General features: G+C 39.0%; 1 protein-coding gene across 3 annotated transcripts in view; it reads left to right on the plus strand.

Moving 5' to 3' along the window:
• LOC128697779 (uncharacterized) overlaps positions 1 to 17,634 on the plus strand; it is a 340,573-nt gene that overhangs the window by 97,994 nt on the left and 224,945 nt on the right. The window contains exon 5 of one of the 3 annotated variants that reach the window (XM_070099646.1): positions 10,385 to 12,536. The exons of 1 other annotated variant lie outside the window; for it this stretch is intronic. In XM_070099646.1, the coding sequence (XP_069955747.1) occupies positions 10,385 to 12,172 (1,788 nt within the window). In that variant the 3' untranslated portion in view covers positions 12,173 to 12,536. Of the gene's footprint in view, positions 1 to 10,384; positions 12,539 to 17,634 lie in introns of those variants that run through there. One more of the 3 variants, XM_070099647.1, reaches the window with a different exon arrangement.

Consider the following 17,634-nt stretch of genomic DNA (forward strand, 5'->3'; position numbering starts at 1 on the left):
GCTGTAGCACTGTCAGCTGCTGCTGCTGTAGCATCGTCTGCTGCTGCTGTGGCATCGTCTGCTGCTGCTGTAGCATCGTCTGCTGCTGCTATAGCATTGTCTGCTGCTGCTGTAGCACTGTTGTTGGTGTGGCTTATTGAGAATATACCAAGAAACAATTAACCCTAGAGGATTTGCCACCCAGGATAACCCAAAAAAGTCAGTGTCATCGAAGACTGTCTAACTTATTTCCATTGGGGTCCTTAATCTTGTCTCCCAGGATGCAACCCACACCAGTCGATTAACACCCAGGTGAACAGGGAAAAATGCCTGGAACTAGTGCTCATATTGGTGAATTTAAAGCCAGCAAAGGTTGGTTTGAGAGATTTAAGAATCTTAGTGACATACACAGTGTGATAAGGCATGTTCTGGAAGAAAATACCAAACAGGACCTACAGTACTCAGGAGGAAAAGGCACTCCCAGGACACAGTGTCTCATCAGTCATTGCTGCATCTTCAATAAAGGTAAGTGTCATTTATTCTTCATTTAGTAGACTAGTACATGCACAATATATACTGTGCATGTACTACTCTACTATTGTGCATGTATCCTTCTCTTTGTGTGTAGGAAAATGTATATTTCACGTGGTAAAAAAGATTTTTTCATACTTTTGGGTGTCTTGCACGGATTAATTTGATTTCCATTATTTCTTATGGGGAAAATTCATTCGCATACCGATTATTTCGCATACCAATGAGCCCTCTTGCACGGATTAAAATCGGTATGCGGGGGTCCACTGTATTTAGGTATCCCTGGAAAGAGGATATCTATAGTAGTGGTCAGACTTATCTCCCCCCCCCTCCAAAGTTCCTCCAAGGTTTATATTTCTTAACCCTTTGAGGGTCGCCAGACCCTCTCAGAGACTTGTTCTCAGGGTCGCCAAAATTAAAAAAAAAAAAAATTCTTATGAAAAGATAGAGAATCTTTTCCCAATCATAATGACACCAAAAGTATGAAATTTGATGGAAAACTTACGGAATTATGCTCTCGCGAAGTTAGTGGTCTCGACGATGTTCGTGCATCGGTGATTTTGCCCACTTTGAGCCCTATTTTGGGCTAATTCCTGTGTAGTAGTTGACAGAAATCATAACTACAGCGGACCCCCGAGTTTCGTGATTAATCCATTCCAGAGAGCCTGCCGAAAGTCGAAATTCACGAAACTTGAAGCCATTTTCCCCATAAGAAATAATGGAAATAAAATTAATCCGTTCCAGACACCCAAAAATATTAAAATATTTTTTCAAATTAAATAAAGATTTACATACTGAGAACAATTAGAAATCATGTACATGCATATAAAAAATAACAACATTACACTTCCCTTTACTGAAGACTTCTGGGTGGATGGAAGACGGGAGGAGAGGATAGGAGGAAGGTGTACACTATTGTTTGGAAGGAGAATCTCCTTCCATTAGGACTTCAGGTAGCAAGTTCTTTTCTGGGGTTACTTCCCTTCTTCTTTTAATGCCGCTGGGAACAACTTGAGAGTCACTGGACCCCTGTCGCACAAAATATCTGTCCAGAGAGGTCTGTTTCTGGCATTTCTTTATGATTTGCCTGAAGTGGGACAAGGTTTTGTCACTGAACATGTTGCAGATATGGCTTGTTTCAGCTTGGTCAGGGTGATACTTTTCAAGAAAACTTTGCAACTCATTCCACTTTGAACACATGCCCTTAATCACCGAAGAAGGCACCTCCTTCACTCTCTTTTCCTCCTCTTCTGAAGCAAGTTCCTCAGCTGTGGTCTGATGCTGTTCCAGTTGAAGCTCTTGCAGTTCATCAGTGGTTAGCTCTTCCCTGTGGTCCTCCACCAACTCTTCCACATCCCCGTCACTCACCTCCAACTCCATGGACTTGCCCAATGCCACAACACCTTCCACAACAGGCAGAGGGTCGGCAGGGTCAGGGTCTGCCTCAAACCCTTCACAATCCCTCTGGATCGTGTTCTTCGCTTTCTTTACCAAAGGGCTTGCACTAGCTTTCCTTGGGCCCATGGTGACGTATTTAGCAGTTACAATCACAAAAAACAATGGATTGTTAATTATGAACCCGGGGGGTGATGGTCACGTGTTGGTAATGGCACACTGAGCGTGAATAGCGTGGGAGACTGGCTTTGTGTGCGTGGTGACGGGCGGACGGGTACCGGACAGTCGCTGAATCACGAGTCTAATGAAACTCGAGGCCAAATTTTGCCGAAAAAACTTGCCAAGAGTCGAATTTCACGAAAGTCGATGCTGCCGAAACTCGGGGGTCCACTGTATTTCGCTAGAACTTTGTTTTTTTCTATCGAACGAGTACAAGAAACCACCCATTTACCGATTTCAACTATCCAATAAAGTGGTCAGAATTTATCTGGCAGTTTTGCCAATTTCACACAAATTTCATAAGATGCCAATTTCCAAATAGGGTCCAGAATAAACAAGAAAGAAATTCCTGGCACTAAAATAACATTTCCTCTGTTCATTAGTCATATCCCCACGCCCCACTTACATTTCTTTTGCTTTCCACTTTGAATTTTTATTCTCGCAAAAAATAGAAGATTTACTGTTATGCAGACTACTATATTAGTGTAGAAATGGTATAAATAATACCAGTGCACTTGTGAAAGAATATTAGATTCACCAGTTGGCGTGTATTGGACGTGTGGCATGATTTGTTTACTTTTGAACTTTGGCAAAAATCGAACATTTCTGCTACTTTGAGCTCAATTTCAAGGTACTTTTCATTGTGAAACCAATCAAAACCATCTCAATGTCTGTAATATGTCTTCCATTCTATAAAATAAGACCAGGAAAACTAGAATACAACCATAAATACCATACGAAAATACAGTGCAAAGTTGCTGTTTTAAACCAAAAACACGGTCAAAGTTTTTTTTTTTCTCTACGCACTGTGTGCTGCAGGATTTTTTTTTATACTGCGCACACTGACCACATAGACCCATTCTTTCATATGTAGGCCTACCAGCTTTCTCTTGCTAGATTTGAAGGCGCTACAATTTATGCGTACTAGTACGTCAAAAACCCTGGCGCGTAAGCCGTACTAGTACGGCCGAAACCCCGAAAGGGTTAAGCACATTTTTTAATAGGCTTCAAGCTTTCACCTTTTGTGTGTTTTATTATTAAGCTCTGTAGATGCTGCTACAATAATTTGTGCAAATGAGGCAGTGACTTTTGTGTGATAACATACAATGCCACCTCTGGTTAGCTTCAAACTTTTAATGTTGGAGTGTCTTGCATAGTGGAAGTCTGTGATCGGTATTGTAGGTTTTATTTTAATTTAGAAAAAATAAAAAAGGACCTGCTACTGTATAACATTTGGGGCTATTACTTGAAATGCCTTGTAATATTGGCTTTAAACTTTAATTAGTGGTTTATCCTTTGTAGAAGGGAACTTAATTTTTAGTGGGCTTTGTAGGCTCCAATCTGGAGGACTTAAAAGGTTGGGCTGTCAAGCAGAAATATAAAATACAGCTGCTTCTCACTTAACGATGGAGTTCTGTTCCTAAGACCACATTGGTAAACAAATTCGTCACTAAGTGAGGAGCATACTATAATAGTAGTGGGGTTGTGTCAACCATCTTTGATATTGTTTTAATGTCACCTTTGCACCATTTATACATTTCTGGTATATTTTTAAATGTTTGTACAGCAGTGTACTGTATATTGTAATAAACAGATTAGAGGAAACACTGGTCAACAACCAAAATGCTTTCGAGACCAGAGTAGCAATTTCCAACTAATTTTAGGTCACTGATAATGAATATCATGGTTAAAATTGTTTGTTAGCTCTAGTTTTCAATATACACCTATGTGTCACAACAGGTTCCAACAGGCTTGTGGCAGTGTTTCTTACTACATTCACAGTATCACTCTCCTCCATTATTGTTCCAGCAGTCATAGAAGATTGTTGTACTGTGCAAGTTTATATTTTGAGGTGAAAGGTAGGTGGTTTTCTTAGCCAAACAGGGCAGATAAACCAAATACTGCTGCTTTCCCACTACATCAGGAGAGACTGGCTATCTTGTCAGTCATTGGAGTCTGGGATGAAAAACGTTCAACATCCACCTCTCCTTGAACCAAACAAAATTTTGCCACCACCACTACACACAAAACTGGGGTTCGTGAAAAACTTTGTAAAAGCTGTGGACAAATCTGGTGAGGGATTCAAGTATTTAACAGCAAAATTCCCCTCACTGAGCAATGCTAAGAGAGGGAGTCTTCAGTGGTCCTCAGATTCAAGAGCTTCTTAAAGATGGTAACTTTGAATCAGACCTTCATGAGGAGGAGAAAGCTGCTTGGGAAGCATTCAAGTTAGTGGCGAAGGGATTTCTCATAAACTGACAGGAAGGCAACCATGAAAAAATGGTGGAAAACCTCATCAAGGCTTACAGGAACATGGGATGTAACATGTCACTTAAAATCCACTTTTTGGACTCTCACATACTTTTTTTCCAGCGAACTGTTGGGCAGTTAGTGACGAACATGGTGAAAGGTTTCACCAAGATATTTCAACCATGGAAAAATGGTACCAGGGCAAATGGGGCACAAGAATGCTTGCAGACAATTGTTGGAGATTGGCAAGAGATGATTCTTCAGCCCACTATGAACGTCAAGCAAAAAAGCAGAGAGTAGGTACGGATTAGAGTTTTAGACATACTGGCACATATTGTATGTTATAATAAAATAATCAAATATTACATGTCTCGTATCTTTAAACCTATAGCCAATAAGCATTTTTCAAGGTGATATTTGGATTCAGGACATGAAAATACATAAGAATTAACTAATCTCATTTAAGAAGCATACAATTTTTCAAAAATTGTTGACCATTGAAATCAGCTGTAATATACATTATTTAGGTATGCACACTCGCCAGAGAGCTCATTGTAAGTCTGAGTCGTTGGTAAACGAGTACGTCGCTACGTGTGGAGAGGCTGTACTTACATTCTGCTTTAAATCTACAATACACAATTTTTATGCAATTACCTTTACCTTTTTAGTAGATAATAAATTTTATCTCAAACCTACAACAAATTTAAAAAATTGCTGTGCTCTAGCATGTGCCATTAACATAGAATACCTAGGGAGTTTCAGTGAGATCACTCTTAGCTTCTATGATATAATAGGGAATCCGATCCCCGTATTGATTTCTCTGACGTAATAAGGAATCCAATCCCCACCTCACTTTAATACCTAATGTCCATGGTTCTCAGACTGTGTTAGTGTATGTAACTCTATGAACATTGTCATGTTTCATTTTTTCTTAAGAAAGGAGACAGAAATGAAGCCCTAAATTATAGACCAGTGTCACTGATGTGTATATTATGCAGAGTCTTGGAAAAGATTATCGGGAGGAGAGTGGCGGAGCACCTGGAGCGGAACAAGATTATAAACGACAGCCAGCATGGATTCATGGAAAGCAAATCCTGTGTCACAAAACTCCTAGAGTTTTATGACAAGGTAACTGAAGTAAGAAATGAGAGGGAGGGGTGGGTTGATTGCATTTTCTTGGACGCAAGAAGGCCTTCGACACAGTTCCTCACAAGAGATTAGTACAGAAACTAGAGGAACAGGCATGTATAACTGGAAGGGCATTGCATTGGATCAGAGAATACTTAACAGGGAGGCAACAGTGAATCATGGTCCGTGATGAGGTATCACAGTGGGCACCGGTGACAAGTGGGGTCCCACAGGGGTCATTCCTGGGACCAGTGCTATTCTTGGTATATGTGAATGACATGATGGAAGGGATAGACTCAGACGTGCCCATTTGCAGATGATGTGAAGTTAATGAGGAGAATTAAATCAGATGCAGACCGGACAGGTCTACAAAGAGACCTGGACAGGCTGGATGCGTGGTCCAGAAACTGGCTCCTAGAATTTAACCCCACCAAATGCAAAGTCATGAAGATTGGAGGAAGGCAAAGAAGACCGCAGACAGAGTATAGGCTAGGAGGCCAAAGGCTGCAAACTTCACTCAAAGAGAAAGACCTAGGAGTGAGTATAATACCAAGTACATTGCCAGAAGCACACATTAACCAGATAACTGCTGCAGCATATGGGCGCTTGGCAAACCTGAGAATAGCGTTCCGGTACCTCTGTAAGGAATTGTTAAAGACTGTATACACTGTGTACATCAGGCCCACACTGGAGTACGCAGCACCAGTTTGGAACCCACACCTGGTCAAACACGTCAAGAAATTAGAGAAAGTGCAAAGGTTTGCAACAAGGCTAGTTCCAGAGCTAAGGGAATGTCCTATGAAGAAAGGTTAAGGGAAATCGGTGTGACGACACAGGAGGGTCAGGGGAGACATGATAATGACATACAAAATACTGCGTGGAATAGACAAAGTGGACAGAGACAGGATGTTCCAGAGATGGGATACAGAAACAAGGGGTCACAATTGGAAGCTGAAGACTCAGATGAGTCAAAGGGATGTTGGGAAGTATTTCTTCAGTCGTAGAGTAGTTAGGAAGTGGAATAGTCTGGCAAGCGATGTAGTGGAGGCAGGAACTATACATAGTTTTAAGATGAGTTATGATAAAGCTCATGGAGCAGGGAGAGGGAGGACCTAGTAGCGGTCAGTGAAGAGGCAGGGCCAGGAGCTGAGTCTCGACCCTGCAACCACAATTAGGTGAATACAGTTAGGTGAGTGCACACACACACACACACACACACACACACACACACATATAGTGAGAGAGAGTGAATTTAAAGTGTAACACGCAAATTACAAAATGAAAAGTGAAAGAAGTTAATCCAGCCAGTGGTTGTCTGATTGTTAGTGTGCTTGATGAGTCTCCTTTTCCTGTTTGTGATTCAGAATTGTCTTGTTATTTATATTTCATTTTGTGGCATTGTGGTACAGTATGTTATAAATGGGTAATTTGTATTGATATACAACATTCCAACCTAACCTAATCTAAACATAAATCAAGAAATTTACTGAAAATTGTATCAGGTGTTACTTGACTTAAGATGGCGTTTCGTTCTGATGAACCCATTGTAAGTTGAAAATATCATGAGTTGAATATGAATATGATTGCACCTTGATCTATTGGTTGGATGAGTGCGGTTGTGTTTGGCAGCAAAAACACAACCTTTACATCAGGATGCAGGTTGCTGAAATGCTGTAGTTGTCCTGGAGCTTTATCTGAAATAAGGAGAATCTTGAGGGTATATTGGGAATAAAACAGTTCAAAAACCTGTCTTTAAACAATGCTAATGTCATCAAGGTTAATTATTATGGCTATAATTGACAAGAAGCGTTTTCTTGCTCACATTCTTGAATGTTCCGGGGTTCTTGGAGTGGTAGATTAGGAAAGGCTTCCATTTAAAATCTGCAACATTTCCACCCAGAAGCAGCATTGTAAAATCAAGATATTGTAAAGCAAGGAGCATCTGTATTTTCAATATTATCACTAATTACTGTATTTTCTGGCATACAAATCATTTTTTTTTTCCCAAAAAAGTCTCAAAATCACCCTGCACCTTACATTTTGAGATCATTAACAAGACTAGACTTTGGTTTACTAGCAAGTGGTGGTTTCAGTGCTGAGGTACTGGTAAACTAATATCCAGAATTCCCCCTGTATTCCTTACAAAACTTTTCCCTCATTACTTTAGAGTGATTAGTAACTGCTAGAAATTATAATTGCACATTACTGGTATGTAATAAGCAAATGAGCTTCAGCATTTGTAAATAGTTGTAAAGTAGCCATTTACGTGTATATACAATTGGTAGTCGTGCTTGCTTTGGTGGTTGGTGGCGGTAGAGCAGACAACAGGCTGTGCAAGGTCCCACCTCCTTCAGTTATGCTGTGCACGTAAGCAGTCAGTCACTGGCTCACTATCCTTAAGAAACAAGTTTTGTATTTCTTTTATTTTCCAAGAATTTGCCTGCCAAAATTAGTATTTGCCTTATACTGTATACCAGAAAATATGGTATATTCATTACCATGTATCAGAATGTGAATCAAGTACTGCATAATATTAGGAGTATAAGTAGAATAACTGGGCATTAAATGAAATCTTGATTACCAACTTTGAATAACGTCGTGTACGATTCTATAAGAATTAACATACTAAACAATAAGTCGGCTACTAAAAATAAAGAAAGAAACCTTCCAGCTTTATTCCTGAAATCGAAATATAATAGTTATTTATCGAAATATAATATCTGAAGAGCCTTTATTAAGATGTTCAGCTATATTAAATGTTGAGTGCTTGTCTTTTGTTCTGTAAGTATTGAGTCTTCACATGCGATATTTTATCAAAATAGATATCCTTTATCTGAAACCATTTTAGGAAACAAAGGATATATGAAGGGAATATGGTGAAGTGCAGGAAGCACTTCACCATATTCCCACAAGCACTGCAGTAGGCCTACTGACCCATGCTGCTTGTAGTAGTGGTATAAGTGAGTTTGTGTCTGGTGACCTCAGGGTTTAGCATTTTACAGAGGATTTCTACTAATATTTCAGAGATGGTTATGGTTAAGCTGCCTTTATTTTGTGTAATTGAAGTGGATGTAAATAATGCCTGAAGGCATTTTCATCTACAGCTATGTGATTCCCTCATCACTAAGTGGGTGCTGCTTCATTTCAAGTGGTTGGTGGTGCTATGGTGTTGTACACATGATGTTCAAGTTTTAACACCTGCATGCAAGGATAGGTTAATTTAGAAGCTTTGAGAGGTTTTGTGTTTCGCTGACTTGCCTAGGAATACATCTAAATGAAAATTGACACAGGCACATAGACTAAATACTGCAACCAGCAGTTATCAAAATTATTTCCAGACTGTTTGTAGAAGTCTTTCAGAAGAGACTGGATAACTGCCTCCTAACAAGTCCCTGATATATACAGTAGGTTCCCACTTATACAGCAGGTTAGGTTCCAGGCTACTGTCGTAAAGCAGAAATTGCTTTAAAGTGGAACACCCCTTTTTTTTCCACTTACAAATGCATATAAATGCTAGATAACAGGTTTACACTAACATATATTAAGTTAGCAATAGAACTAGGCATTAAAAAGAAAATAAAAGTAAAATACCTGAGGATAAATGGACATGAGTGCATTGTTTAAGACATCTAATAAAGATGTTTCTGATGGACTTCAGTCTTCAAGGACAAAAATGTCTGATAAAGGTGCCATAAGTGAATACTTTCATGTCCATTTCATCAAGTTGTCAACAATTATTTGCCTTGCTACAGAAAGGGGTATATTAAAAAATGAGTGTTACTGTTTTGTTATGGACAATTCAAGAATTATTGCTTTCATGCCACCCAAAAATAACATCAGCCTCTACCACCATTCCTTGGCTGTGAGCTGTATTATTTTTACACTTCATGATTCAAAATCCATCATTCACTTACCATTTTGTAATGATTCATTAAAATTTCTTGGATTATTTTTAAATGAAAAATGTAAATTAAAAATTTATGTAATGTTAACTCAGTTAGCATTGAAAAGCTGGTAGCTATTCATGGTATCCTTGAGATTTTAAGTTTGTTGGCATTAAACATTGAGATCCTGGTTCAACATCAGGAAATTTTGTTTTAGTGTGTGTTTATTTCTTGGATAACGTTATTAAGCTGTGTGAATAATGCAATTAAACCAAAGACAACTATATTCATTTTAATTTTGGCTTTAAAAGTTTTTTAATATTCACTTCCTTCTTCGCCCTTGTATTGTAGCATATTTTGCCAAAGTACTGTATATTCTTATGTTAGGTAATTATATTGCACAATAAATTTGTTGCCATGGTATATCATGAATATATGTATGAATCCTTCAAACATTTTAATAATGCAGTATAAGTTATAAGTATTAATTTTTGTACCGAAGCATAAAATCAAAATATTTTTATTAGCATTATAGTTAATGGCATACCTAGTAAATGGATGCATCAAGTTATAAGTGCCAGGTATTTGCAGAAAGTGTCTGGTCCTACATCACCTCAAAGAAAAATACACAAACTGGCAGAGAGAATGCTTTTCAGTCTCTCTTGATATTGAATTCATATTGTGCTAAGAATTCTTAAAACAGGTTTTGGTTGAGTGGAAGCATTTAAATGGTAACTTTAAAAATCTTAGAAGACTTGGCTGGCAAATGCAGCCACATGACTGATGAAGAACTTAGACTAACCACTTAAGGTTACTAGACGAACATAGAAGTTGAAAGTTGAGACAGGAGAGGAAAGCCAGGCAGGATATGCACTTAAATGAGCATTACTCATACCTATGGCTCTATAGACTTTGGAGTCCATAACTAGATGCTTTTCTCGAGAAAGATAAAGCTGATTTTGCGACCATCTATAGCAGCCTTTTTGTTTTCCCCGTAGGTGGCGGACTTGGAGAGGAAGTACAAGTGCGAGTGGTGCGGGAAGGGCTTTAGACTCTCCGTCCATCTGAAGGATCATGTAAGGACCCACACAGGGGAGAAGCCCTATCAATGCCCTATTTGTCAGAAGGATTTCACTCAACGGTCTAATCTAAGGACTCACCTCAACAAGATTCACAAAGAACAGCTGGCATATGTAAAGAACAGAAAAGGCAGAGTGCCTAAGTATCCTGTGAAACACGAATTCTTACCCAGTTTAGTATCTCCCAGTGGTGGCAGCAGTCTTCCCCATGCCTCTGTTGCAGAAATGAAAAAACTAGTATTTGCTCCTGGTGATCCAAAACCCATCCTCCCCAAGCCTCTTGGTACTGAGCCTTCTGTAATGCCTTTCCTCTCCAAAGAAACTGTTAGTTTTTTACAAAGGGATGATTTAACTGTTCTTTATAAGGACAAAGCAGCAAGTTTAGAACCTGAGCGAGTAACATTACCCCAGTTGATATTGCAACACCCACATCATGATGATAATTTTTTTTCTGGAGAGTCTCAAATGTTTTCTGTTGATTCAAATGCTATTGATTTAGATGTCAGTGCATCAGTAAGGAAAGAGCCTGTTGCACAACCATTGCTAACTAAAGACACTGCACTTAAATCTCCTCAAAAAGAGACACTTTTGAAAGCATTACTACTAAAGGGCTCCTCAATGGGGCCAGCTTCACAAAGTGATGTTATGGGAGCTATGAGACAGGTGATCCCATCTTTAGCTTCTCCTCTTACACAGTCATCATTAGCTGCCAGTCAAGTGCCCTATTCTATCCCCACTTCAGTTGCAGTGTCTCTAGCCTCTCCTGTTTGTAGTCCTCCAGAAGAAATGCTTCAACCTATAATTGTTATGGATTCTCCAAAGAGCTTATCTTCAGTTTTGCGGTGTCCACGTGATGTAGCTGTTTCTCGTGCCGATCTTCTCTCTCCTGGGAGCAAAGGTGAATCATTTGTTGTTATAGAAGCTTCTGGAGTAGCACCTCAGGAGAATGTTTCAGTGACAACAACTGATTCTCAGGATCAACCACAGATAACTGATGAAATGAAAATTTTACTGCAAGCAGTTCAGATCAGAGTTTCTCAGGATCAAGGACAAACAAACACACAGAGCAGTCCATCTGTTACAGTGAGATCAAGCAACCCTGCCTCAATGATCACAACTCCATCTGGTCCAGTTGTGAGTCATACCCTTGCTGTACCAACTCCGTCTGGCCCTCCGTTAGCATCAGATACTGCTCTTCGACAGCGTATTTCTAGAATGTTGCATGATAAAGATCCAACTAAGAGGAAAATGCCGGGTCAGTCATCAGTAAAAATGGACCATTGTTTAGATCAGCAGTCCAAGCAAGGTCTCATTAAGGAGCAAGAGTCAACTTCGGCACAGAATAAAACAATATTAGATAAAGGAAGAGCTCTGCCACTCCTACGGCATTTACCTGCATCACATGTACCCACTTCTCATCCTTCTATTCTTTCTACACAGCCACATTCTTCTTCACCTCCAGCCCATCCTCCGCTTTCCCCTACCCCAATATCGCCAACTCTTGCTCATCCCATGCCCACTTCGTCCATTATTCCTCCTGTCCCCATTTCTACTCCATCTCCAGTAGACAGACGGCGCCCTAGTTTTCACATACCTCTACCCTCGAACAGATCAAGCTATAAACACAGTGACAGACCTGGTGACAAAGTAAACCTTGCCTCAAAGGGAAGTCTAAGAGAAAATGAATCAGTGCCTGACCTTAAGTAAGTAGTCAGGAAAATATGGTGATAGTTTGATAATTAATTTACTCTTGTGCAAATTCAAGTGATACATTTGAAGTCCTATTAATGTCTTATAAGGCAATGCAGATCATTTTGGTTCTTGTGCCTTTCTTTATCTCACTTTGTTATATAATGTAACAAAAACACTAGCGTTATAATTTGTTCGGTAATCTGCTTCTTTTGGCTCTGAGTGCATGTGTGTAAAGGGTATGCACTGGTGGAGTGTGAACTTGAGCATGCATATGTATGGGGGGGGTTGTGTGTGTGTGTGTGTGTGTGTGTGTGTGTGTGTGTGTGTGTGTGTGTGGGTGTGTGTGTGTGTGTGTGTGTGTGTGTGTGTGTGTGTGTGTGTGTGTGTGTGCGCGCGTGCGTGTGGGTGTGTGCTTGTGTGCATGTGTGGGTGTGCGTGTGGGTGTGTGCGTGCATGTGTGCTTGTGTGCATGTGTGGGTGTGCGTGTGGGTGTGTGCGTGCATGCACACACCACACACACACCACACACACACACACACACACACACACACACACACACACACACACACACCCCTGTGGTTGCAGGGGTCAAGTCTCACCTCCTGACCCCGCCTCTTCACTGGTCGCTACTCAGTCACTACCCGCTCCATGAACTTTATCATACCTCTCCTTAAAGCTATGCATAGATCCTGCCTCCACTACATCACTTCCCAGACTATTCCACTTCCTGACAACTCTGTGACTGAAGAAATACTTCCTGACATCCCTGTGGTTCATCCGAGTCTTCAGCTTCCAACTGTGACCCCTTGTGTGTGCGTGTGTGTGTGTGTGTGTGTGTGTGTGTGTGTGTACTCGCCTAATTGTGGTTGCAGGGGTCGAGACTCAGCTCCAGGCCCTGCTTCTTCACCGAGTGCTACTAGGTTCCCTCTCTCCCTGCTCCATGAGCTTTATCATACCTCATCTTAAAGCTGTGTATGGTTCATGCCTCCACTACCTCACTTGCTAGGCTATTCCACTTCCTGACTACTCTGTGACTGAAGAAATACTTCCTAACGTCCCTTTGGCTCATCTGGGTCTTCAACTTCCAATTGTGATGCCTTGTTTCTGTGTCCCCTCTCTGGAACATCCTGTCTTTGTCCACCTTGTCTATTCCACGCAGTATTTTGTATGCCGTTTTCATGGCTTCCCTAACCCTCCTGTCCTCCAGTGTCGTCAGGCCGATTTCTCTTAACCTTTCTTCATAGGACATTCCCCTTAGCTCTGGAACTAACCTTGTCGCAAACCTTTGCACTTTCTCTAATTTCTTGACGTGGTTGATCAAGTGTGGGTTCCAAACAGGTGTTGCATACTCCAGTGTGGGCCTGACGTACACAGTGTACAGTGTCTTGAATGATTCTTTACTAAGGTATCGGAACGCTGTTCTCAGGTTTGCCAGGCGCCCATATGCTGCAGCAGTTATCTGGTGGATGTGTGCTTCCGGAGACGTGCTCGGTGTTATACTCACCCCAAGATCTTTCTCCTTGAGCGAGGTTTGCAGTCTTTGACTACCTAGCCTATACTCCATACCACGGGCGGGATTGAACCTGCGGTCAGAGTCTCAAAACTGCAGACCGTCACGTTACCCACTTTGTTTGTAATCGTGTCATTACGATTTCGTGAGTCATGTAGCCTATACTCCGTCTGCGGTCTTCTGTGCCCTTCCCCAATCTTCATGACTTTGCATTTGGTGAGGTTAAATTTGAGAAGCTAGTTGCTGAACCAGGTGTCCAGCCTGTCCAGGGCTCCTTGAAGTCCTGCCTGCCTGCCTGTGTGTGTGTGTGTGTGTGTGTGTGTGTGTGTGTGTGTGTGTGTGTGTGTGTGTGTGTGTGTGTGTGTGTGTCTCATGCCTATATATATATATATGTATGTATATGTATGTATATATATGTATGTATATGTGTGTATGTATATGTGTATATATGTATATATATGTATATATGTATATATGTGTATATATGTATATATATGTATATATGTATATATGTATATATATGTATATATGTATATATATATATGTATATATGTATATATATATATGTATATATGTATATATGTATATATATGTATATATGTATATATATATGTGTATATATGTATATATGCAAAACAACCACTCTGAAAGAATAGAGAAATTCCAAACGCTTTCGTGACTACTCACATTATCAAGGAACTATGGTTAATGTGATAATGTGAGTAGTCGCGAAAGCGCTTGGAATTTCTCTATTCTTTCAGAGTGGTTGTTTTGCATATTCTGAAATCACCTGTTTACTGTGATCTTATTGCATATGTATATATGTATATATATGTATATATATGTATATGTATATATATGTATATGTATATATATGTATATGTATATATATATGTATATGTATATGTATATATATGTATATATATATGTATATGTATATATATGTATATATATATGTATATGTATATATATATGTATATATATATGTATATGTATATATATATGTATATGTATATATGTATATATATGTATATGTATATATATGTATATGTATATATATGTATATGTATATATATGTATATGTATATATATGTATATGTATATATGCATATGTATATGTATATATGCATATGTATATGTATATATGCATATGTATATATGCATATGTATATATGCATATGTATATGTATATATGCATATGTATATGTATATATGCATATGTATATGTATATATGCATATGTATATGTATATGTATATATGCATATATATGTATATGCATATATATGTATATGTATGTGTATATATATATTATATATATGTATATATATATGTATATATATATGTATATATATATGTATATATATATGTATATATAGGTGCGGGATTACCAAAACTGTTGTCCAGAGGGCTGAGGAAGGGTTGTTGAGGTGGTTCGGACATGTAGAGAGAATGGAGCGAAACAGAATGACTTCAAGAGTGTATCAGTCTGTAGTGGAAGGAAGGCGGGGTAGGGGTCGGCCTAGGAAAGGTTGGAGGGAGGGGGTAAAGGAGGTTTTGTGTGCGAGGGGCTTGGACTTCCAGCAGGCATGCGTGAGCGTGTTTGATAGGAGTGAATGGAGACAAATGGTTTTTAATACTTGACGTGCTGTTGGAGTGTGAGCAAAGTAACATTTATGAAGGGGTTCAGGGAAACCGGCAGGCCGGACTTGAGTCCTGGAGATGGGAAGTACAGTGCCTGCACTCTGAAGGAGGGGTGTTAATGTTGCAGTTTAAAAACTGTAGTGTAAAGCACCCTTCTGGCAAGACAGTGATGGAGTGAATGATGGTGAAAGTTTTTCTTTTTCGGGCCACCCTTCCTTGGTGGGAATCGGCCAGTGTGATAATAAAAATAAAAAGTGTGTGTGTGTGTGTGTGCGCGTATATATAAAATATGTATACAGTAGGGCCCCACATATACGGCGGGTTAGGTTCCAGGCTGTCGCCGGAAAGCAGACATCGCCGGAAGGCAGAACGCCATTTTTTCCATTTATAAATGCATATAAATGCCAGACAACAAGTTTACACTAAATTATATTAAGTTAGTAATAGAACTAGGCATTAAAAACACACAAAGTAAAATACATTCACAGTAAATTCATTACTTATCTTAAAGTATTTGTAATCTTAATGTAGGGAGAGAGGTGAGTAGTACTTATTTGTAGGAAGTCAGGTGCAGGTAGCCCAGGTGTAGGTAGCACTGGCTCCCTGTCTCATACTTAATATACGATATTTAAAACATCCCAGAGAGGTAAAATACACATACAGTACACTCATTATTTACCTTAAAATATGTGTAGTCTTAATATAGGAAGAGAGGTGAGTAGTATTTATTTGTAGGAAGTCAGTGTAGGTAGCCGGTAGGTGTAGCCCACCTGGGCTACACCTACCGGCTACCTACACTGTGGCCCAGAGCCATATTATTAACATCGACATGCCTTGTTCACTGAATTTAATCATTTCTAACAACTACCTTTAGATGCCATCATAAACGAAGGTAGAAGTAATGAATAATTCATGCCGAAAATTGTAAACAAAAGCGGAGTGAGGGAGTGGCTGGGCCAAACGCAGATTCATACACGTTTTCTCTGATGGCTGAGCAGAGAAAACGTAATGTTGTCCCTCCACCCGGCTACCACACAGCTCCACAAGTATTATTATCAGAGCACACATAAAATATGCAATAAATGCCAGACAACAAGTTTACACTAACTTATATTAAGTTAGCAATAGAAATAGGCATTAAAAACACAATAAAAGGTAAGATACACACAGAGTACACTTATTACTTACCTTAAAATATTAATATTAATGTGTGAGAGGTGAGTGGCAGGGTGTTTATTGAATAAAATCAGAATGGCACACCATCATCCTCTAACTTGGCACTTAAAGCAAGAGGCTTACGACTTCTCTTTTTATCACAGCTAAGCTTAGATGCCATCGTCAATGAGAGCCAACTAGTTAACGAAAGAGTAAACGAGAGAGAGAACGAGATACAGAGTTGAGACAATGTAAGAACACAAACTGAACAGGTAGTGGACGATCACTTGGTCAGGCGAAATAAATGCGTATTAATATGTGTCTACTTTTAGTTCATTCACGTCCGTTTGTAAGAGTTTGTAAAACATTTACCTCAATATTTTTTTATTATAATAATAATTACCTCACAATACAAATACTCTTAAATTGTGTACAAGTTGTACAAGTTAGTTCAGAATAAACAAACAGCAACACACCATTTTTAGAGTGAATGAAGATATATTTCATTCCAGAAGTATGTTCAGGTGCCAGTACTGAACGAATTTGTTCCCATAAGGAATATTGTGAATTAGATTAGTTCATTTCAGACCCCCAAACATACACGTACAAACGCACTTAAATAAATACACTTACATAATTGGTTGCATTGGGAGCTGATCGTAAAGCGGGGGTCCACTGTATTATTATTAATAATAATAATAATAATAATATTATTATTATTATTATTATTATTATTATTATTATTATTTATTATAAAAAGCACTAAACCCACAAGTCGTGAATTGTTATATATAGAGTAAAGGCATACGAAAAGAATATTTTTCTACAGGTATCCCCCAGTTTGACTAGAGAAAACGTAATTCTTCTGACACTACCTACACAGCTGCTTTGTAAACAAATCTCATATTTACATCAATTTTTATTCTGTGAGTGTATGTATCATGTTTATATGCTATGTAATGGGTTTCATATATAATTTTGAGGAAAATATCATAGATGGATTAATGAAAATGCCTATATTGATGTAAAATAAGACATTTAGTGTGCCCAAGAGTGATTATTATTACGTAGTATTGGCATCATGAGTAGAGAGAGACTTAGCGATTTTAATGTGTACCTGCACACCAGCACAGTGTGTAAGTATATTTAGGTACAGGTACACATAAGTAT

The sequence above is a fragment of the Cherax quadricarinatus genome, chromosome 68 (assembly GCF_038502225.1).
Source record: "Cherax quadricarinatus isolate ZL_2023a chromosome 68, ASM3850222v1, whole genome shotgun sequence".
In the NCBI taxonomy this organism is placed as follows: Eukaryota; Metazoa; Arthropoda; class Malacostraca; order Decapoda; family Parastacidae; genus Cherax; species Cherax quadricarinatus.